Source organism: Salvelinus fontinalis, unplaced genomic scaffold (assembly GCF_029448725.1).
Source record: "Salvelinus fontinalis isolate EN_2023a unplaced genomic scaffold, ASM2944872v1 scaffold_0182, whole genome shotgun sequence".
NCBI lineage: Eukaryota > Metazoa > Chordata > Actinopteri > Salmoniformes > Salmonidae > Salvelinus > Salvelinus fontinalis.
The window spans coordinates 260,464-285,000 of record NW_026600391.1 but is presented as its reverse complement, the minus strand read 5'-3'; the positions used below and the strand labels follow the sequence as shown (position 1 = coordinate 285,000).

At 53.3% G+C, this 24,537-nt stretch overlaps 1 protein-coding gene across 3 annotated transcripts in view; it reads left to right on the top strand.

Moving 5' to 3' along the window:
* LOC129844151 (protein flightless-1 homolog) overlaps nt 1-24,537 on the top strand; it is a 91,325-nt gene that overhangs the window by 23,197 nt on the left and 43,591 nt on the right. For all 3 annotated transcript variants that reach the window (XM_055912562.1, XM_055912561.1, XM_055912560.1), the window contains exons 8-13: nt 11,340-11,444; nt 13,877-14,056; nt 14,208-14,290; nt 18,834-18,908; nt 20,961-21,044; nt 23,893-24,064. In XM_055912562.1, coding sequence (XP_055768537.1) covers nt 11,340-11,444; nt 13,877-14,056; nt 14,208-14,290; nt 18,834-18,908; nt 20,961-21,044; nt 23,893-24,064 — 699 coding nt within the window. The remainder of the gene's footprint in view (nt 1-11,339; nt 11,445-13,876; nt 14,057-14,207; nt 14,291-18,833; nt 18,909-20,960; nt 21,045-23,892; nt 24,065-24,537) is intronic.

The following is a 24,537-nucleotide window of genomic DNA, read 5'->3' as shown; positions in this document are numbered from 1 at the left end:
TTCTTAACTGACTCGCCTAGTTTAACTAAAGGTTAAATAAAATAAAATGTCTACTACCCTTATGGCTCTAATCTGATAGTGGGGGGGTAGATGTCTCCATTATGGCTCTAATCTGATAGTGGGGGGGTAGATGTCTCCCTTATGGCTCTAATCTGATAGTGGGGGGGTAGATGTCTCCATTATGGCTCTAATCTGATAGTGGTGGGGTAGATGTCTCCATTATGGCTCTAATCTGATAGTGGGGGGGGGGTAGATGTCTCCATTATGGCTCTAAACTGATAGTGGGGGGGTAGATGTCTCCATTATGGCTCTAATCTGATAGTGGGGGGGTAGATGTCTCCATTATGGCTCTAATCTGATAGTGGGGGGGTAGATGTCTCCATTATGGCTCTAATCTGATAGTGGGGGGGTAGATGTCTCCATTATGACTCTAATCTGATAGTGGGGGGGGGGGGGGGGTAGATGTCTCCATTATGGCTCTAATCTGATAGTGGGGGGGTAGATGTCTCCCTTATGGCTCTAATCTGATAGTGGGGGGGTAGATGTCTCCCTTATGGCTCTAATCTGATAGTGGGGGGGTAGATGTCTCCATTATGGCTCTAATCTGATAGTGGGGGGGTAGATGTCTCCATTATGGCTCTAATCTGATAGTGGGGGGGTAGATGTCTCCATTATGGCTCTAATCTGATAGTGGGGGGGGGGGGGTAGATGTCTCCATTATGGCTCTAATCTGATAGTGGGGGGGTAGATGTCTCCCTTATGGCTCTAATCTGATAGTGGGGGGGGGGGGGGGTAGATGTCTCCATTATGGCTCTAATCTGATAGTGGGGGTGGTAGATGTCTCCATTATGGCTCTAATCTGATAGTGGTAGTGGGGTGGTCGATGTCTCCCTTACGGCTCTAATCTGATAGTGGGGGGGGTCGATGTCTCCATTATGGCTCTAATCTGATAGTGGGGGGGGGAGATGTCTCCATTATGGCTCTAATCTGATAGTGGGGGGGGGTAGATGTCTCCATTATGGCTCTAATCTGATAGTGGGGTGGTAGATGTCTCCATTATGGCTCTAATCTGATAGTGGGGGGGGGGGGGGGGGGGTAGATGTCTCCATTATGGCTCTAATCTGATAGTGGGGGGGGTAGATGTCTCCATTATGGCTCTAATCTGATAGTGGGGGGGGGGGGGTAGATGTCTCCCTTATGGCGCTAATCTGATAGTGGGGGGGTAGATGTCTCCATTATGGCTCTAATCTGATAGTGGGGGGAGGGGGGTAGATGTCTCCATTATGGCTCTAATCTGATAGTGGGGGGGTAGATGTCTCCATTATGGCTCTAATCTGATAGTGGGGGGGTAGATGTCTCCATTATGGCTCTAATCTGATAGTGGGGGGGTAGATGTCTCCATTATGGCTCTAATCTGATAGTGGGGGGGGGGGGGTAGATGTCTCCATTATGGCTCTAAACTGATAGTGGGGTGGTAGATGTCTCCATTATGGCTCTAATCTGATAGTGGGGGGGGGGGGGGTAGATGTCTCCATTATGGCTCTAATCTGATAGTGGGGGGGTAGATGTCTCCCTTATGGCTCTAATCTGATAGTGGGGGGGGGGGGAGGGGTAGATGTCTCCATTATGGCTCTAATCTGATAGTGGGGTGGTAGATGTCTCCATTATGGCTCTAATCTGATAGTGGGGGGGTAGATGTCTCCCTTATGGCTCTAATCTGATAGTGGGGGGGGGGGAGGGGTAGATGTCTCCATTATGGCTCTAATCTGATAGTGGGGGTGGTAGATGTCTCCCTTATGGCTCTAATCTGATAGTGGGGTGGTCGATGTCTCCCTTACGGCTCTAATCTGATAGTGGGGGGGGGGGGGGGGGTGGTAGATGTCTCCCTTATGGCTCTAATCTGATAGTGGGGGGGGTGGGGGGGGGGGGGGGGTAGATGTCTCCCTTATGGCTCTGATCTGATAGTGGGGGGTGGTAGATGTCTCCATTATGGCTCTAATCTGATAGTGGGGGGGGTAGATGTCTCCATTATGGCTCTAATCTGATAGTGGGGGGGTAGATGTCTCCCTTATGGCTCTAATCTGATAGTGGGGGGGGGGGGGGGGTAGATGTCTCCATTATGGCTCTAATCTGATAGTGGGGGGGTAGATGTCTCCATTATGGCTCTAATCTGATAGTGGGGGGGTAGATGTCTCCATTATGGCTCTAATCTGATAGTGGGGGGGTAGATGTCTCCCTTATGGCTCTAATCTGATAGTGGGGGGGGGGGGGGGTAGATGTCTCCCTTACGGCTCTAATCTGATAGTGGGGGGGGGGGTAGATGTCTCCATTATGGCTCTAATCTGATAGTGGGGGTGGTAGATGTCTCCATTATGGCTCTAATCTGATAGTGGGGGGAGGGGGGTAGATGTCTCCATTATGGCTCTAATCTGATAGTGGGGGGGTAGATGTCTCCATTATGGCTCTAATCTGATAGTGGGGGGGGGGGTAGATGTCTCCATTATGGCTCTAATCTGATAGTGGGGGGGTAGATGTCTCCCTTATGGCTCTAATCTGATAGTGGGGGGGTAGATGTCTCCCTTATGGCTCTAATCTGATAGTGGGGGGGGGGGGGGGTAGATGTCTCCATTATGGCTCTAATCTGATAGTGGGGTGGTCGATGTCTCCCTTACGGCTATAATCTGATAGTGGGGGGGGGGGGGGGGGTGGTAGATGTCTCCCTTATGGCTCTAATCTGATAGTGGGGGGGTAGATGTCTCCATTATGGCTCTAATCTGATAGTGGGGGGAGGGGGGTAGATGTCTCCATTATGGCTCTAATCTGATAGTGGGGGGGTAGATGTCTCCATTATGGCTCTAATCTGATAGTGGGGGGGTAGATGTCTCCATTATGGCTCTAATCTGATAGTGGGGGGGTAGATGTCTCCATTATGGCTCTAATCTGATAGTGGGGGGGGGGGGGGGTAGATGTCTCCATTATGGCTCTAAACTGATAGTGGGGTGTTAGATGTCTCCATTATGGCTCTAATCTGATAGTGGGGGGGTAGATGTCTCCCTTATGGCTCTAATCTGATAGTGGGGGGGGGGGGGGAGGGGTAGATGTCTCCATTATGGCTCTAATCTGATAGTGGGGGTGGTAGATGTCTCCATTATGGCTCTAATCTGATAGTATTAGTGGGGTGGTCGATGTCTCCCTTACGGCTCTAATCTGATAGTGGGGGGGGGGGGGGGGGGGGGGGGTGGTAGATGTCTCCCTTATGGCTCTAATCTGATAGTGGGGGGTGGTAGATGTCTCCATTATGGCTCTAATCTGATAGTGGGGGGGTAGATGTCTCCATTATGGCTCTAATCTGATAGTGGGGGGGGGGGGGGGTAGATGTCTCCCTTACGGCTCTAATCTGATAGTGGGGGGGGGGGTAGATGTCTCCATTATGGCTCTAATCTGATAGTGGGGGTGGTAGATGTCTCCATTATGGCTCTAATCTGATAGTGGGGGGAGGGGGGTAGATGTCTCCATTATGGCTCTAATCTGATAGTGGGGGGGTAGATGTCTCCATTATGGCTCTAATCTGATAGTGGGGGGGGGGGGGGGTAGATGTCTCCATTATGGCTCTAATCTGATAGTGGGGGGGGGGGGTAGATGTCTCCCTTATGGCTCTAATCTGATAGTGGGGGGGGTAGATGTCTCCATTATGGCTCTAATCTGATAGTGGGGGGAGGGGGGTAGATGTCTCCATTATGGCTCTAATCTGATAGTGGGGGGGTAGATGTCTCCATTATGGCTCTAATCTGATAGTGGGGGGGTAGATGTCTCCATTATGGCTCTAATCTGATAGTGGGGGGGTAGATGTCTCCATTATGGCTCTAATCTTATAGTGGTGGGGTAGATGTCTCCATTATGGCTCTAATCTGATAGTGGGGGGGGGGGGGGGGTAGATGTCTCCATTATGGCTCTAATCTGATAGTGGGGGGGTAGATGTCTCCATTATGGCTCTAATCTGATAGTGGGGGGGGGGGGTAGATGTCTCCCTTATGGCTCTAATCTGATAGTGGGGGGGGTAGATGTCTCCATTATGGCTCTAATCTGATAGTGGGGGGAGGGGGGTAGATGTCTCCATTATGGCTCTAATCTGATAGTGGGGGGGTAGATGTCTCCATTATGGCTCTAATCTGATAGTGGGGGGGTAGATGTCTCCATTATGGCTCTAATCTGATAGTGGGGGGGTAGATGTCTCCATTATGGCTCTAATCTGATAGTGGTGGGGTAGATGTCTCCATTATGGCTCTAATCTGATAGTGGGGGGGGGGTAGATGTCTCCATTATGGCTCTAAACTGATAGTGGGGTGGTAGATGTCTCCATTATGGCTCTAATCTGATAGTGGGGGGGGGGGGGGGTAGATGTCTCCATTATGGCTCTAATCTGATAGTGGGGGGGTAGATGTCTCCCTTATGGCTCTAATCTGATAGTGGGGGGGGGGAGGGGTAGATGTCTCCATTATGGCTCTAATCTGATAGTGGGGGTGGTAGATGTCTCCATTATGGCTCTAATCTGATAGTGGTAGTGGGGTGGTCGATGTCTCCCTTACGGCTCTAATCTGATAGTGGGGGGGGTCGATGTCTCCATTATGGCTCTAATCTGATAGTGGGGGGGGTAGATGTCTCCATTATGGCTCTAATCTGATAGTGGGGGGGGTAGATGTCTCCATTATGGCTCTAATCTGATAGTGGGGTGGTAGATGTCTCCATTATGGCTCTAATCTGATAGTGGGGGGGGGGGGGGGGGGTAGATGTCTCCATTATGGCTCTAATCTGATAGTGGGGGGGGTAGATGTCTCCATTATGGCTCTAATCTGATAGTGGGGGGGGGGGGGGGGTAGATGTCTCCCTTATGGCTCTAATCTGATAGTGGGAGGGTAGATGTCTCCATTATGGCTCTAATCTGATAGTGGGGGGGTAGATGTCTCCATTATGGCTCTAATCTGATAGTGGGGGGGTAGATGTCTCCATTATGGCTCTAATCTGATAGTGGGGGGGTAGATGTCTCCATTATGGCTCTAATCTGATAGTGGGGGGGTAGATGTCTCCATTATGGCTCTAATCTGATAGTGGGGGGGGGGTAGATGTCTCCATTATGGCTCTAATCTGATAGTGGGGGGGTAGATGTCTCCCTTATGGCTCTAATCTGATAGTGGGGGGGGGGGGAGGGGTAGATGTCTCCATTATGGCTCTAATCTGATAGTGGGGTGGTAGATGTCTCCCTTATGGCTCTAATCTGATAGTGGGGTGGTCGATGTCTCCCTTACGGCTCTAATCTGATAGTGGGGGGGGGGGGGGGGGGTGGTAGATGTCTCCCTTATGGCTCTAATCTGATAGTGGGGGGTGGTAGATGTCTCCATTATGGCTCTAATCTGATAGTGGGGGGGGGTAGATGTCTCCCTTATGGCTCTAATCTGATAGTGGGGGGGTAGATGTCTCCATTATGGCTCTAATCTGATAGTGGGGGGGGGGGGGTAGATGTCTCCCTTACGGCTCTAATCTGATAGTGGGGGGGGGGTAGATGTCTCCATTATGGCTCTAATCTGATAGTGGGGGTGGTAGATGTCTCCATTATGGCTCTAATCTGATAGTGGGGGGAGGGGGGTAGATGTCTCCATTATGGCTCTAATCTGATAGTGGGGGGGTAGATGTCTCCATTATGGCTCTAATCTGATAGTGGGGGGGGGGGGGTAGATGTCTCCATTATGGCTCTAATCTGATAGTGGGGGGGGGGGGTAGATGTCTCCCTTATGGCTCTAATCTGATAGTGGGGGGGGTAGATGTCTCCATTATGGCTCTAATCTGATAGTGGGGGGAGGGGGGTAGATGTCTCCATTATGGCTCTAATCTGATAGTGGGGGGGTAGATGTCTCCATTATGAGTCTAATCTGATAGTGGGGGGGTAGATGTCTCCATTATGGCTCTAATCTGATAGTGGGGGGGTAGATGTCTCCATTATGGCTCTAATCTTATAGTGGTGGGGTAGATGTCTCCATTATGGCTCTAATCTGATAGTGGGGGGGGGGGGGGGGGGTAGATGTCTCCATTATGGCTCTAATCTGATAGTGGGGGGGTAGATGTCTCCATTATGGCTCTAATCTGATAGTGGGGGGGGGGGTAGATGTCTCCCTTATTGCTCTAATCTGATAGTGGGGGGGGGTAGATGTCTCCATTATGGCTCTAATCTGATAGTGGGGGGAGGGGGGTAGATGTCTCCATTATGGCTCTAATCTGATAGTGGGGGGGTAGATGTCTCCATTATGGCTCTAATCTGATAGTGGGGGGGTAGATGTCTCCATTATGGCTCTAATCTGATAGTGGGGGGGTAGATGTCTCCATTATGGCTCTAATCTGATAGTGGTGGGGTAGATGTCTCCATTATGGCTCTAATCTGATAGTGGGGGGGGGGTAGATGTCTCCATTATGGCTCTAAACTGATAGTGGGGTGGTAGATGTCTCCATTATGGCTCTAATCTGATAGTGGGGGGGGGGGGGGTAGATGTCTCCATTATGGCTCTAATCTGATAGTGGGGGGGTAGATGTCTCCCTTATGGCTCTAATATGATAGTGGGGGGGGGGAGGGGTAGATGTCTCCATTATGGCTCTAATCTGATAGTGGGGGTGGTAGATGTCTCCATTATGGCTCTAATCTGATAGTGGTAGTGGGGTGGTCGATGTCTCCCTTACGGCTCTAATCTGATAGTGGGGGGGGTCGATGTCTCCATTATGGCTCTAATCTGATAGTGGGGGGGGTAGATGTCTCCATTATGGCTCTAATCTGATAGTGGGGGGGGTAGATGTCTCCATTATGGCTCTAATCTGATAGTGGGGTGGTAGATGTCTCCATTATGGCTCTAATCTGATAGTGGGGGGGGGGGGGGGGGTAGATGTCTCCATTATGGCTCTAATCTGATAGTGGGGGGGGTAGATGTCTCCATTATGGCTCTAATCTGATAGTGGGGGGGGGGGGGGGTAGATGTCTCCCTTATGGCTCTAATCTGATAGTGGGGGGGTAGATGTCTCCATTATGGCTCTAATCTGATAGTGGGGGGGTAGATGTCTCCATTATGGCTCTAATCTGATAGTGGGGGGGTAGATGTCTCCATTATGGCTCTAATCTGATAGTGGGGGGGTAGATGTCTCCATTATGGCTCTAATCTGATAGTGGGGGGGTAGATGTCTCCATTATGGCTCTAATCTGATAGTGGGGGGGGGGTAGATGTCTCCATTATGGCTCTAATCTGATAGTGGGGGGGTAGATGTCTCCCTTATGGCTCTAATCTGATAGTGGGGGGGGGGGGGGGTAGATGTCTCCATTATGGCTCTAATCTGATAGTGGGGTGGTAGATGTCTCCCTTATGGCTCTAATCTGATAGTGGGGTGGTCGATGTCTCCCTTACGGCTCTAATCTGATAGTGGGGGGGGGGGGGGGGGTGGTAGATGTCTCCCTTATGGCTCTAATCTGATAGTGGGGGGGGGGGGGGGTAGATGTCTCCCTTATGGCTCTGATCTGATAGTGGGGGGTGGTAGATGTCTCCATTATGGCTCTAATCTGATAGTGGGGGGGGTAGATGTCTCCATTATGGCTCTAATCTGATAGTGGGGGGGTAGATGTCTCCCTTATGGCTCTAATCTGATAGTGGGGGGGTAGATGTCTCCCTTATGGCTCTAATCTGATAGTGGGGGGGGGGGGGGTAGATGTCTCCCTTACGGCTCTAATCTGATAGTGGGGGGGGGGGTAGATGTCTCCATTATGGCTCTAATCTGATAGTGGGGGTGGTAGATGTCTCCATTATGGCTCTAATCTGATAGTGGGGGGAGGGGGTAGATGTCTCCATTATGGCTCTAATCTGATAGTGGGGGGGTAGATGTCTCCATTATGGCTCTAATCTGATAGTGGGGGGGGGGGGTAGATGTCTCCATTATGGCTCTAATCTGATAGTGGGGGGGTAGATGTCTCCCTTATGGCTCTAATCTGATAGTGGGGGGGTAGATGTCTCCCTTATGGCTCTAATCTGATAGTGGGGGGGGGGGGGGGGGTAGATGTCTCCATTATGGCTCTAATCTGATAGTGGGGTGGTCGATGTCTCCCTTATGGCTCTAATCTGATAGTGGGGGGTGGTAGATGTTTCCCTTATGGCTCTAATCTGATAGTGGGGTTGGGGGGGTAGATGTCTCCCTTATGGCTCTAATCTGATAGTGGGGGGGGGGGGGTAGATGTCTCCCTTATGGCTCTAATCTGATAGTGGGGGGGGGGGGTAGTTGTCTCCATTATGGCTCTAATCTGATAGTGGGGGGGGGGGGGGGGGTCGATGTCTCCATTATGGCTCTAATCTGATAGTGGGGGGGGGGGGTAGATGTCTCCATTATGGCTCTAATCTGATGGTGGGGGGGGGTAGATGTCTTCATTATGGCTCTAATCTGATAGTGGGGGGGGGGCGGTAGATGTCTCCCTTATGGCTCTAATCTGATAGTGGGGGGGTAGATGTCTCCATTATGGCTCTAATCTGATAGTGGGGGGAGGGGGGTAGATGTCTCCATTATGGCTCTAATCTGATAGTGGGGGGGTAGATGTCTCCATTATGGCTCTAATCTGATAGTGGGGGGGTAGATGTCTCCATTATGGCTCTAATCTGATAGTGGGGGGGTAGATGTCTCCATTATGGCTCTAATCTGATAGTGGGGGGGGGGGGGGGTAGATGTCTCCATTATGGCTCTAATCTGATAGTGGGGGGGTAGATGTCTCCCTTATGGCTCTAATCTGATAGTGGGGGGGTAGATGTCTCCCTTATGGCTCTAATCTGATAGTGGGGGGGGGGGTAGATGTCTCCATTATGGCTCTAAACTGATAGTGGGGTGGTAGATGTCTCCATTATGGCTCTAATCTGATAGTGGGGGGGGGGGGGGTAGATGTCTCCATTATGGCTCTAATCTGATAGTGGGGGGGTAGATGTCTCCCTTATGGCTCTAAATTTATAGTGGGGGGGGGGGAGGGGTAGATGTCTCCATTATGGCTCTAATCTGATAGTGGGGGTGGTAGATGTCTCCATTATGGCTCTAATCTGATAGTGGGGTGGTCGATGTCTCCCTTACGGCTCTAATCTGATAGTGGGGGGGGGGGGGGGGGTGGTAGATGTCTCCCTTATGGCTCTAATCTGATAGTGGGGGGGGTGGGGGGGGGGGGGGTAGATGTCTCCCTTATGGCTCTAATCTGATAGTGGGGGGTGGTAGATGTCTCCATTATGGCTCTAATCTGATAGTGAGGGGGGTAGATGTCTCCATTATGGCTCTAATCTGATAGTGGGGGGGTAGATGTCTCCCTTATGGCTCTAATCTGATAGTGGGGGGGGGGGGGGGGGGGTAGATGTCTCCATTATGGCTCTAATCTGATAGTGGGGGGGTAGATGTCTCCATTATGGCTCTAATCTGATAGTGGGGGGGTAGATGTCTCCATTATGGCTCTAATCTGATAGTGGGGGGGTAGATGTCTCCCTTATGGCTCTAATCTGATAGTGGGGGGGGGGGGGTAGATGTCTCCCTTACGGCTCTAATCTGATAGTGGGGGGGGGGGGGTAGATGTCTCCATTATGGCTCTAATCTGATAGTGGGGGTGGTAGATGTCTCCATTATGGCTCTAATCTGATAGTGGGGGGGAGGGGGGTAGATGTCTCCATTATGGCTCTAATCTGATAGTGGGGGGGGGGGTAGATGTCTCCATTATGGCTCTAATCTGATAGTGGGGGGGGGGGGGTAGATGTCTCCATTATGGCTCTAATCTGATAGTGGGGGGGTAGATGTGCTCCCTTATGGCTCTAATCTGATAGTGGGGGGGTAGATGTCTCCCTTATGGCTCTAATCTGATAGTGGGGGGGGGGGGGGGGGTAGATGTCTCCATTATGGCTCTAATCTGATAGTGGGGTGGTCGATGTCTCCCTTACGGCTCTAATCTGATAGTGGGGGGGGGGTGGTAGATGTTTCCCTTATGGCTCTAATCTGATAGTGGGGTTGGGGGGGTAGATGTCTCCCTTTATGGCTCTAATCTGATAGTGGGGGGGGGGGGGGGGGTAGATGTCTCCCTTATGGCTCTAATCTGATAGTGGGGGGGGGGGGGGGGTAGTTGTCTCCATTATGGCTCTAATCTGATAGTGGGGGGGGGGGGGGGGGGGTCGATGTCTCCCTTATGGCTCTAATCTGATAGTGGGGGGGGGGGGGTAGATGTCTCCATTATGGCTCTAATCTGATAGTGGGGGGTGGGGGGGGGGTAGATGTCTTCATTATGGCTCTAATCTGATAGTGGGGGGGGGGGGTAGATGTCCCCCTTATGGCTCTAATCTGATAGTGGGGGGGTAGATGTCTCCATTATGGCTCTAATCTGATAGTGGGGGGAGGGGGGTAGATGTCTCCATTATGGCTTTAATCTGATAGTGGGGGGGTAGATGTCTCCATTATGGCTCTAATCTGATAGTGGGGGGGTAGATGTCTCCATTATGGCTCTAATCTGATAGTGGGGGGGTAGATGTCTCCAATCTGATAGTGGGGGGGGGGGGTAGATGTCTCCATTATGGCTCTAATCTGATAGTGGGGGGGTAGATGTCTCCATTATGGCTCTAATCTGATAGTGGGGGGGGGGGGGTGGTAGATGTCTCCATTATGGCTCTAATCTGATAGTGGGGGGGGGTAGATGTCTCCATTATGGCTCTAATCTGTTAGTGGGGGGGGGGGGGGGGGGGGGTAGATGTCTCCATTATGGCTCTAATCTGATAGTGGGGGGGGGTAGATGTCTCCATTATGGCTCTAATCTGATAGTGGGGGGGGTAGATGTCTCCATTATGGCTCTAATCTGATAGTGGGGGGGTAGATGTCTCCATTATGGCTCTAATCTGATAGTGGGGGGAGGGGGGTAGATGTCTCCATTATGGCTCTAATCTGATCGTGGGGGGGGGGGGGGGGGGGTAGATGTCTCCATTATGGCTCTAATCTGATAGTGGGGGGGTAGATGTCTCCATTATGGCTCTAATCTGATAGTGGGGGGGTAGATGTCTCCCTTATGGCTCTAATCTGATAGTGGGGGGGTAGATGTCTCCCTTATGGCTCTAATCTGATAGTGGGGGGGTAGATGTCTCCATTATGGCTCTAATCTGATAGTGGGGGGGTAGATGTCTCCCTTATGGCTCTAATCTGATAGTGGGGTGGTCGATGTCCGGCTCAGGGGGACCCAGCCTACGCGTGTGCCCCCTCCCAGTTGTACTGGTCTAATTTACCTTTTTCTCTCTCTCTCTCTCTGTGTGTGTGTGTGTGTGTAGGTTCCTGGTGTGTGTGTGTGGCAGATAGAGAACTTTGTTCCGTTGCAGGTAGACGAGGCGTTCCAGGGGAAGTTCTACGAGGCTGACTGTTACATCATCCTCAAGGTAACACACACACACACACACACACACACACACACACACACACACACACACACACACACTGTTACATCATCCTCAAGGTAACACACACACACACACACACACACACACACACACACACACACACACACAGTGTTACATCATCCTCAAGGTAACACACACACACACACACACACACACACACACACACTGTTACATCATCCTCAAGGTAACACACGCACACACACACACACACACCACCTCTAACTGCCACCCCTCTAAACCCACCACCCCTCCTCTAACCCCCTCTACCCCTCCTCTAACCCCCTCTAACCCCCTCTACCCCTCCTCTAACCCCCTCTACCCCTCCTCTAACCCCCTCTACCCCTCCTCTAACCCCCTCTACCCCTCCTCTAACCCCCTCTAACCCCCTCTAACCCCCTCTACCCCTCCTCTAACCCCCTCTACCCCTCCTTTAACCCCCTCTAACCCCTCCTCTAACCCCCTCTAACCCCCTCTAACCCCCTCTAACCCCCTCTACCCCTCCTCTAACCCCCTCTACCCCTCCTCTAACCCCCTCTAACCCCCTCCTCTAACCCCCTCTAACCCCCTCCTCTAACCCCCTCTAACCCACTCTAACCCCCGCTACCCCTCCTCTAACCCCCTCTACCCCTCCTCTAACCCCCTCTACCCCTCCTCTAACCCACTAACCCCCTCTACCCCTCCTCTAACCCCCTCTACCCCTCCTCTAACCCCCTCTACCCCTCCTCTAACCCCCTTTACCCCTCCTCTAACCCCCTTTACCCCTCCTCTAACCCCCTTTACCCCTCCTTTAACCCCCCTCTACCCCTCCTCTACCCCTCCTCTAACCCCCTCTAACCCCCTCTACCCCTCCTCTAACCCCCTCTACCCCTCCTCTAACCCCCTCTACCCCTCCTCTAACCTCCTTTACCCCTCCTCTAACCCCCTCTAATTAGCCCCCCTCTAACCCTCCTCTACCCCTCCTCTAACCCCCTCTAATTAGCCCCCTCTAACCCTCCTCTAACCCCTCTACCCCTCCTCTAACCCTCCTCTAACCCCCTCTACCCCTCCTCTAACCCCCTCTACCCCTCCTCTAACCCCCTCTAACCCCCTCCTCTAACCCCCTTTACCCCTCTACCCCTCCTCTAACCCCCTCTAGCTCTCCTCTAAACCCCCTCTAGCCCTCCTCTAACCCCCTCTAGCCCCTCCTCTACCCCTCCTCTAACCCCCTCTACCCCCTCATCTAACCCCCTCTACCCCTCCTATTACCCCCTCTACCCCTCTTCTACCCCTCTAACCACCCCTCTAGCCCCTCCTCTAACCCCCTCTACCCCTCATCTAACCCCCTCTACCCCTCCTGTAACCCCCTCTACCCCTCCTCTAACCCCCTTTACCCCTCCTCTAACCCCCTTTACCCCTCCTCTAACCCCCTTTACCCCCTCCTCTAACCCCCTTTACCCCTCCTTTAACCCCCTCTACCCCTCCTCTACCCCTCCTCTAACCCCCTCTAACCCCCTCTACCCCTCCTCTAACCCCCTCTACCCCTCCTCTAACCCCCCTCTACCCCCTCCTCTAACCTCCTTTACCCCTCCTCTAACCCCCCTCTAATTAGCCCCCTCTAACCCTCCTCTACCCCTCCTCTAACCCCCTCTAATTAGCCCCCTCTAACCCTCCTCTAACCCCCTCTACCCCTCCTCTAACCCCTCTACCCCTCCTCTAACCCCCTCTACCCCTCCTCTAACCCCCTCTACCCCTCCTCTAACCCCCTCTAACCCCCCTCCTCTAACCCCCTCAACCCCTCTACCCCCTCCTCTAACCCCCTCTAGCCCTCCTCTAACCCCCTCTAGCCCTCCTCTACCCCTCCTCTAACCCCCTCTACCCCTCATCTAACCCCCCTCTACCCCTCCTCTTACCCCCTCTACCCCTCTTCTACCCCTCTAACCACCCCTCTAGCCCTCCTCTAACCCCCTCTACCCCTCCTGTAACCCCCTCTACCCCTCCTCTTACCCCCTCTACCCCTCTTCTACCCCTCTAACCACCCCTCTACCCCTCCTCTAACCCCCTCTTGCCCCCCTCTACCCCTCATCTAACCCCCTCTACCCCTCATCTAACCCCCTCTACCCCTCTTACACCCCCTCTAACCCCTCTTACACCCCCCCTAACCCCTCCTCTACCCCTCTAACCTCCTCTAACCCCCTCTAACCCCCTCCTCTAACCCCCTCTACCCCTCTAACCTCCTCTAACCCCCTCTACCCCTCCTCTAACCCCCTCTACCCATCCTCTACCCCTCTACCCCTCCTCTAACCCCCCTAACCCCTCCTCTACCCCTCTAACCTCCTCTAACCCCCTCTAACCTCCTCTAACCACCCCTCTACCCCTCCTCTAACCCCCTCTACCCCTCCTCTAACCCCCTCTACCCCTCCTCTAACCCCCAGACGTTCCTGGACGACAACGGATCCCTGATCTGGCAGATATTCTACTGGATCGGTCAGGAAGCTACGCTGGATAAGAAGGCGGGGTCTGCCATCCACGCCGTCAACCTCCGTAACTACCTGGGGGCGGAGTGTCGGACCATCAGAGAGGAGATGGGAGACGAGTCAGAGGAGTTCAGCGCTGTAGGTCCCCACACACACACACACACACACCAGACACACACCAGACACACGCCAGACACACACACCAGACACACACACACACACACACCACACACACACACACACCCCCTAATTGACAGCCTGTAGAAAACGACCTCTTCTGCCCCACCAGGTGTTTGATAATGACATCTCCTACATTGAGGGGGGGACGGCCAGCGGCTTCTATACTGTGGAGGACACACACTACACTGTTAGGTAAGGAGGAGGACTGGGGGGGGGGGGACACTACACTGTTAGGTAAGGAGGAGGACTGGGGGGGGGGCACTACACTGTTAGGTAAGGAGGAGGACTGGGGGGGGGGGGACACTACACTGTTAGGTAAGGAGGAGGACTGGGGGGGGACACTACACTGTTAGGTAAGGAGGAGGACTGGGGGGGGGGGGACACTATACTGTCAGGTAAGGAGGGGGACTGGGGGGGGACACTACACTGTTAGGTAAGGAGGAGGACTGGGGGGGGGGGGGGGACACTACACTGTTAGGTAAGGAGGAGGACTGGGGGGGGGACACTACACTGTTAGGTAAGGAGGAGGACTGGGGGGGGGCACTACACTGTTAGGTAAGGAGGAGGACTGGGGGGGGGGGGACACTATACTGTCAGGTAAGGAGGAGGACTGGGGGGGGGGACACTACACTGTTGGGTAAGGAGGAGGACTGGGGGGGGGGGGGACACTACACTGTTAGGTAAGGAGGAGGACTGGGGGGGGGGGGACACTATACTGTCAGGTAAGGAGGAGGACTGGGGGGGGGGGGGGGGGACGGCCAGCGGCTTCTATACTGTGGAGGACACACACTACACTGTTAGGTAAGGAGGAGGACTGGGGGGGGGGGACACTACACTGTCAGGTAAGGAGGAGGACTGGGGGGGGGGGGGGGGGGCGGCCAGCGGCTTCTATACTGTGGAGGACACACACTACACTGTTAGGTAAGGAGGAGGACTGGGGGGGGGACACTATACTGTTAGGTAAGGAGGAGGACTGGGGGGGGGGGACACTATACTGTTAGGTAAGGAGGAGGACTGGGGGGGGGGGGGACACTATACTGTTAGGTAAGGAGGAGGACTGGGGGGGGGGGGGGGGGGGGGGGGCAGCGGCTTCTATACTGTGGAGGACACACACTACACTGTCAGGTAAGGAGGAGGACTGGGGGGGGACACTACACTGTTAGGTAAGGAGGGGGACTGGGGGGGGGCGCACTACACTGTTAGGTAAGGAGGAGGACTGGGGGGGGGGGGGCACTACACTGTTAGGTAAGGAGGAGGACTGGGGGGGGACACTACACTGTTAGGTAAGGAGGAGGACTGGGGGGGAGGGGGGACACTACACTGTTAGGTAAGGAGGGGGACTGGGGGGGGGGACACTACACTGTTAGGTAAGGAGGAGGACTGGGGGGGGGCACTACACTGTTAGGTAAGGAGGAGGACTGGGGGGGGGGGCACTACACTGTTAGGGAAGGAGGAGGACTGGGGGGACACTACACTGTTAGGTAAGGAGGAGGACTGGGGGGGGGACACTACACTGTTAGGTAAGGAGGAGGACTGGGGGGGGGGGGACACACTACACTTTTAGGTAAGGAGGAGGACTGGGGGGGGGGCACTACACTGTTAGGGAAGGAGGAGGACTGGGGGGGGACACTACACTGTTAGGTAAGGAGGAGGACTGGGGGGGGGGGGACACTACACTGTTAGGTAAGGAGGAGGACTGGGGGGGGGGGGACACTACACTGTCAGGTAAGGAGGAGGACTGGGGGGGGGGGGGGGGGACACTACACTGTTAGGTAAGGAGGAGGACTGGGGGGGGGGGGGGACACTACACTGTCAGGTAAGGAGGAGGACTGAGGGGGGGACACTACACTGTTAGGTAAGGAGGAGGACTGGGGGGGGGGGGGAGACACTACACTGTTAGGGAAGGAGGAGGACTTGGGGGACACTACACTGTTGGGTAAGGAGGAGGACTGGGGGGGGACACTACACTGTTAGGTAAGGAGGAGGACTGGGGGGGGGGGGCACTACACTGTTAGGTAAGGAGGAGGACTGGGGGGACACACTACACTGTTAGGTAAGGAGGAGGACTGGGGGGGGGGGACACTACACTGTTAGGTAAGGAGGAGGACTGGGGGGGGGGGACACTACACTGTCAGGTAAGGAGGAGGACTGGGGGGGGGGGGGGGGGACACTACACTGTTAGGTAAGGAGGAGGACTGGGGGGGGGGGGACACACTACACTGTCAGGTAAGGAGGAGGACTGAGGGGGGGACACTACACTGTTAGGTAAGGAGGAGGACTGGGGGGGGACACTACACTGTTAGGTAAGGAGGAGGACTGGGGGGGGGCACTACACTGTTAGGTAAGGAGGAGCACTGTGGGGGGGGGGGGGGGGGGCACTACACTGTCAGGTAAGGAGGAGCACTGTGGGGGGGGGGGGGGGGCACTACACTGTCAGGTAAGGAGGAGCACTGTGGGGGGGGGGGGGGGGGCACTACACTGTTAGGTAAGGAGGAGGACTGGGGGGGGGGGGGGGACACTACACTGTCAGGTAAGGAGGGGGACTGGGGGGGGGGACACTACACTGTTAGGTAAGGAGGGGGACTGGGGGGGGGGACACTACACTGTTAGGTAAGGAGGAGGACTGGGGGGGGGGACACTACACTGTTAGGTAAGGAGGAGGACTGTGGGGGGGACACTACACTGTTAGGTAAGGAGGAGGACTGGGGGGGGACACTACACTGTTAGGTAAGGAGGAGGACTGGGGGGGACACTACACTGTTAGGTAAGGAGGAGGACTGGGGGGGGGCACTACACTGTTAGGTAAGGAGGAGGACTGGGGGGGGGGGGGGCACTACACTGTTAGGTAAGGAGGAGGACTGGGGGGGGGGGACACTACACTGTTAGGTAAGGAGGAGGACTGGGGGGGGGGCACCACTGTTAGGTAAGGAGGAGGACTGGGGGGGGGGGACACTACACTGTTAGGTAAGGAGGAGGACTGGGGGGGGGGGGACACTACACTGTTAGGTAAGGAGGAGGACTGGGGGGGGGGGACACTACACTGTTAGGTAAGGAGGAGGACTGGGTGGGGGGACACTACACTGTTAGGTAAGGAGGAGGACTGGGGGGGGGACACTACACTGTTAGGTAAGGAGGAGGACTGGGGGGGGACACTACACTGTTAGGTAAGGAGGAGGACTGGGGGGGGGGACACTACACTGTTAGGTAAGGAGGAGGACTGGGGGGGGGCACTACACTGTTAGGTAAGGAGGAGGACTGGGGGGGGGGGGACACTACACTGTTAGGTAAGGAGGAGGACTGGGGGGGGACACTACACTGTTAGGTAAGGAGGAGGACTGGGGGGGGGGGGGCACTACACTGTTAGGTAAGGAGGAGGACTGGGGGGGACACTACACTGTTAGGTAAGGAGGAGGACTGGGGGGGGGGGCACTACACTGTTAGGTAAGGAGGAGGACTGGGGGGGAGGGGGGACACTACACTGTTAGGTAAGGAGGGGGACTGGGGGGGGGGGGACACTACACTGTTAGGTAAGGAGGAGGACTGGGGGGGGACACTACACTGTTAGGTAAGGAGGAGGACTGGGGGGGGGGGGCACTACACTGTTAGGTAAGGAGGAGGACTGGGGGGGGGACACTACACTGTTAGGTAAGGAGGGGGACTGGGGGGGGGCGCACTACACTGTTAGGTAAGGAGGAGGACTGGGGGGGGGGGGGCACTACACTGTTAGGTAAGGAGGAGGACTGGGGGGGGACACTACACTGTTAGGTAAGGAGGAGGACTGGGGGGGAGGGGGGACACTACACTGTTAGGTAAGGAGGGGGACTGGGGGGGGGGGGACACTACACTGTTAGGTAAGGAGGAGGACTGGGGGGGGGGGCACTACACTGTTAGGTAAGGAGGAGGACTGGGGGGGACACTACACTGTTAGGTAAGGAGGAGGACTGGGGGGGGACACTACACTGTTAGGTAAGGAGGAGGACTGGGGGGGGACACTACACTGTTAGGTAAGGAGGAGGACTGGGGGGGGGGCACTACACTGTTAGGTAAGGAGGAGGACTGGGGGGGACACTACACTGTTAGGTAAGGAGGAGGACTGGGGGGGACACTACACTGTTAGGTAAGGAGGAGGACTGGGGGGGACACTACACTGTTAGGTAAGGAGGAGGACTGGGGGGGGGGGACACTACACTGTTAGGTAAGGAGGAGGACTGGGGGGGGGGGGGACACTACACTGTTAGGTAAGGAGGAGGACTGGGGGGGGGGGACTACACTGTCAGGTAAGGAGGAGGCCTGGGGGGGGGGGGGGGACACTACACTGTCAGGTAAGGAGGAGGACTGGGGGGGGACACTACACTGTTAGGTAAGGAGGAGGATTGGGTGGGGGACACTACACTGTTAGGTGAGGAGGAGGACTGGGGGGGGGGGACACTACACTGTTAGGTAAGGAGGAGGACTGGGGGGGGGGGACTACACTGTCAGGTAAGGAGGAGGACTGGGGGGGGGGGACAACACTGTCAGGTAAGGAGGAGGCCTGGGGGGGGGGGACACTACACTGTCAGGTAAGGAGGAGGACTGGGGGGGGACACTACACTGTTAGGTAAGGAGGAGGACTGGGGGGGGGGGGACAGAAATGTGGAAATCTGTGGAAATGTGTAAACCCAACTTTAAGTGTGTGTGTGTGTGTGTGTGTGTGTGTGTGTGTGTGTGTGTGTGTGTGTGTGTGTGTGTGTTCCAGGTTGTATCGTGTCTATGGGAAGAAGAACATCCGTCTGGAATCGGTTCCTCTGAAGGCCTCGTCCCTGGACCCACGGTGAGTTCTGTTGTCATGGAGATGGATAGTACCATGGAGGGCTTTACACACTGACAATACTGTTGTCATGGAGATGGATAGCACCATGGAGGGCTTTACACACTGACAATACTGTTGTCATGGAGATGGATAGCACCATGGAGGGCTTTACACACTGACAATACTGTTGTCATGGAGATGGATAGCACCATGGAGGGCTTTACACACTGACAATACTGTTGTCATGGAGATGGATAGTACCATGGAGGGCTTTACACACTGACAATACTGTTGTCATGGAGATGGATAGTACCATGGAGGGCTTTACACACTGACAATACTGTTGTCATGGAGATGGATAGCACCATGGAGGGCTTTACACACTGACAATACTGTTGTCATGGAGATGGATAGTACCATGGAGGGCTTTACACACTGACAATACTGTTGTCATGGAGATGGATAGTACCATGGAGGGCTTTACACACTGACAATACTGTTGTCATGGAGATGGATAGTACCATGGAGGGCTTTAAACACTGACAATACTGTTGTCATGGAGATGGATAGTACCATGGAGGGCTTTACACACTGACAATACTGTTGTCATGGAGATGGATAGTACCATGGAGGGCTTTACACACTGACAATACTGTTGTCATGGAGATGGATAGTACCATGGAGGGCTTTACACACTGACAATACTGTTGTCATGGAGATGGATAGAGTTTATTTATTGTTTGTGTTCCTGTAGTTCTAATGCTCTGTGTTCCTGTAGTTCTAACGCTCTGTGTTCCTGTAGTTCTAACGCTCTGTGTTCCTGTAGTTCTAACGCTCTGTGTTCCTGTAGTTCTAACGCTCTGTGTTCCTGTAGTTCTAATGCTCTGTGTTCCTGTAGTTCTCATGCTCTGTGTTCCTGTAGTTCAAATGCTCTGTGTTCCTGTAGTTCTAATGCTCTGTGTTCCTGTAGTTCTAATGCTCTGTGTTCCTGTAGTTCTAACGCTCTGTGTTCCTGTAGTTCTAACGCTCTGTGTTCCTGTAGTTCTATTGCTCGGTGTTCCTGTAGTTCTAATGCTCTGTGTTCCTGTAGTTCTAACGCTCTGTGTTCCCTTAGTTCTAACGCTCTGTGTTCCTGTAGTTATAATGCTCTGTGTCCTGTAGTTTTAATGCTCTGTGTTCCTGTAGTTCTAATGCTCTGTGTTCCTGTAGTTCTAATGCTCTGTGTTCCTGTAGTTCTAACGCTCTGTGTTCCTGTAGTTCTAACGCTCTGTGTTCCTGTAGTTCTAACGCTCTGTGTTCCTGTAGTTCTAACGCTCTGTGTTCCTGTAGTTCTAACGCTCTGTGTTCCTGTAGTTCTAATGCCCTGTGTTCCTGTAGTTCTAACGCCCTGTGTTCCTGTAGTTCTAACGCTCTGTGTTCCTGTAGTTCTAACGCTCTGTGTTCCTGTAGTTCTAACGCTCTGTGTTCCTGTAGTTCTAACGCTCTGTGTTCCTGTAGTTCTAATGCTCTGTGTTCCTGTAGTTCTAATGCTCTGTGTTCCTGTAGTTCTAATGCTCTGTGTTCCTGTAGTTCTAATGCTCTGTGTTCCCGTAGTTCTAATGCTCTGTGTTCCTGTAGTTCTAACGCTCTGTGTTCCTGTAGTTCTAATGCTCTGTGTTCCTGTAGTTCTAATGCTCTGTGTTCCTGTAGTTCTAACGCTCTGTGTTCCTGTAGTTCTAACGCTCTGTGTTCCTGTAGTTCTAACGCTCTGTGTTCCTGTAGTTCTGACGCTCTGTGTTCCTGTAGTTCTAACGCTCTGTGTTCCTGTAGTTCTAACGCTCTGTGTTCCTGTAGTTCTAATGCTCTGTGTTCCTGTAGTTCTAATGCTCGGTGTTTCTGTAGTTCTAATGCTCTGTGTTCCTGTAGTTCTAACGCTCTGTGTTCCTGTAGTTCTAATGCTCTGTGTTCCTGTAGTTCTAACGCTCGGTGTTCCTGTAGTTCTAATGCTCTGTGTTCCTGTAGTTCTAACGCTCTGTGTTCCCTTAGTTCTAACGCTCTGTGTTCCTGTAGTTCTAACGCTCTGTGTTCCTGTAGGTTTGTCTTCCTGGTGGATACGGGTCTGGAGATACTGATCTGGAGAGGAGCCAACGCAACTCTGGCCGGTACCACTAAGGCCCGGTAACTAACACACACAACCACTACGCTGGTACCACTAAGACCCGGTAACTAACACACACCACCACTACTCTGGTACCACTAAGGCCCGGTAACTAACACACACCATCACTACTCTGGTACCACTAAGACCCGGTAACTAACACACACCAACACTACTCTGGTACCACTAAGGCCCGGTAACTAACACACACCACCACTACTCTGGTACCACTAAGGCCCGGTAACTAACACACACCACCACTACTCTGGCCGGTACCACTAAGGCCCGGTAACTAACACACACCACCACTACTCTGGTACCACTAAGGCCCGGTAACTAACACACACCAACACTACTCTGGTACCACTAAGGCCCGGTAACTAACACACACCACCACTACTCTGGCCGGTACCACTAAGGCCCGGTAACTAACACACACCACCACTACTCTGGTACCACTAAGGCCCGGTAACTAACACACACCACCACTACTCTGGTACCACTAAGGCCCGGTAACTAACACACACCACCACTACTCTGGTACCACTAAGGCCCGGTAACTAACACACACCACCACTACTCTGGTACCACTAAGGCCCGGTAACTAACACACACCGACACTACTCTGGTACCACTAAGACCCGGTAACTAACACACACCACCACTACTCTGGTACCACTAAGACCCGGTAACTAACACACACCACCACTACTCTGGTACCACTAAGACCCGGTAACTAACACACACCACCACTACTCTGGTACCACTAAGGCCCGGTAACTAACACACACAACCACTACTCTGGTACCACTAAGGCCCGGTAACTAACACACACCACCACTACTCTGGTACCACTAAGGCCCGGTAACTAACACACACCACCACTACTCTGGTACCACTAAGGCCCGGTAACTAACACACACCATCACTACTCTGGTACCACTAAGGCCCGGTAACTAACACACACCACCACTACTCTGGCTGGTACCACTAAGGCCCGGTAACTAACACACACCACCACTACTCTGGTACCACTAAGGCCCGGTAACTAACACACACCACCACTACTCTGGTACCACTAAGACCCGGTAACTAACACACACCATCACTACTCTGGTACCACTAAGACCCGGTAACTAACACACACCACCACTACTCTGGTACCACTAAGACCCGGTAACTAACACACACCACCACTACTCTGGTACCACTAAGGCCCGGTAACTAACACACACCAACACTACTCTGGTACCACTAAGACCCGGTAACTAACACACACCATCACTACTCTGGTACCACTAAGACCCGGTAACTAACACACACCACCACTACTCTGGTACCACTAAGGCCCGGTAACTAACACACACCACCACTACTCTGGTACCACTAAGGCCCGGTAACTAACACACACCACCACTACTCTGGTACCACTAAGGCCCGGTAACTAACACACACCACCACTACTCTGGTACCACTAAGGCCCGGTAACTAACACACACCACCACTACTCTGGTACCACTAAGGCCCGGTAACTAACACACACCACCACTACTCTGGTACCACTAAGGCCCGGTAACTAACACACACCACCACTACTCTGGCTGGTACCACTAAGACCCGGTAACTAACACACACCACCACTACTCTGGTACCACTAAGGCCCGGTAACTAACACACACCACCACTACTCTGGTACCACTAAGACCCGGTAACTAACACACACCAACACTACTCTGGTACCACTAAGACCCGGTAACTAACACACACCACCACTACTCTGGTACCACTAAGGCCCGGTAACTAACACACACCACCACTACTCTGGTACCACTAAGACCCGGTAACTAACACACACCACCACTACTCTGGTACCACTAAGGCCCGGTAACTAACACACACCACCACTACTCTGGCTGGTACCACTAAGGCCCGGTAACTAACACACACCACCACTACTCTGGTACCACTAAGACCCGGTAACTAACACACACCACCACTACTCTGGTACCACTAAGACCCGGTAACTAACACACACCACCACTACTCTGGTACCACTAAGGCCCGGTAACTAACACACACCGACACTACTCTGGTACCACTAAGGCCCGGTAACTAACACACACCACCACTACTCTGGTACCACTAAGACCCGGTAACTAACACACACCACCACTACTCTGGTACCACTAAGGCCCGGTAACTAACACACACCACCACTACTCTGGTACCACTAAGGCCCGGTAACTAACACACACCACCACTACTCTGGTACCACTAAGGCCCGGTAACTAACACACACCATCACTACTCTGGTACCACTAAGACCCGGTAACTAACACACACCACCACTACTCTGGTACCACTAAGACCCGGTAACTAACACACACCAACACTACTCTGGTACCACTAAGGCCCGGTAACTAACACACACCAACACTACTCTGGTACCACTAAGACCCGGTAACTAACACACACCACCACTACTCTGGTACCACTAAGGCCCGGTAACTAACACACACCACCACTACTCTGGTACCACTAAGACCCGGTAACTAACACACACCACCACTACTCTGGTACCACTAAGGCCCGGTAACTAACACACACCACCACTACTCTGGTACCACTAAGGCCCGGTAACTAACACACACCAACACTACTCTGGTACCACTAAGACCCGGTAACTAACACACACCACCACTACTCTGGTACCACTAAGTTGGTGTGTGTGTGTGTGTGTGTGTGTGTGTGTGTGTGTGTGTGTGTGTGTGTGTGTGTGTGTGTGTGTGTGTGTGTGTGTGTGTGTGTGTGTGTGTGTGTGTGTGTGTGTGTGTGTGTGTGTGTGTGTGTGTGTGTGTGTGTGTATAGGCTGTTTGCAGAGAAGATCAATAAGAATGAGCGTAAGGGAAAGGCAGAGATCACCACCCTGCAGCAGAGTCAGGAGCCTCCTAACTTCTGGGAGGTTCTGGGAGGACAACCTGAAGAGATACTCAGACACGTCCCTGATGACTTCACACCCAAACGACCCAAACTATACAAGGTACCCCCTGACCTCTGACCTCTAATCAGACACGTCCCTGATGACTTCACACCCAAACGACCCAAACTATACAAGGTACCCCCTGACCTCTGACCTCTAATCAGACACGTCCCTGATGACTTCACACCCAAACGACCCAAACTATACAAGGTACCTCCTGACCTCTGACCCCTGACCTCTAATCAGACACGTACCTGATGACTTCACACCCAAACGACCCAAACTATACAAGGTACCCCCTGACCTCTGACCTCTAATCAGACACGTCCCTGATGACTTCACACCCAAACGACCCAACCTATACAAGGTACCCCCTGACCCCTGACCTCTAATCAGACACGTCCCTGATGACTTCACACCCAAACTATACAAGGTACCCCCTGACCTCTAATCAGACACGTCCCTGACGACTTCACACCCAAACGACCCAAACTATACAAGGTACCCCCTGACCCCTGACCTCTAATCAGACA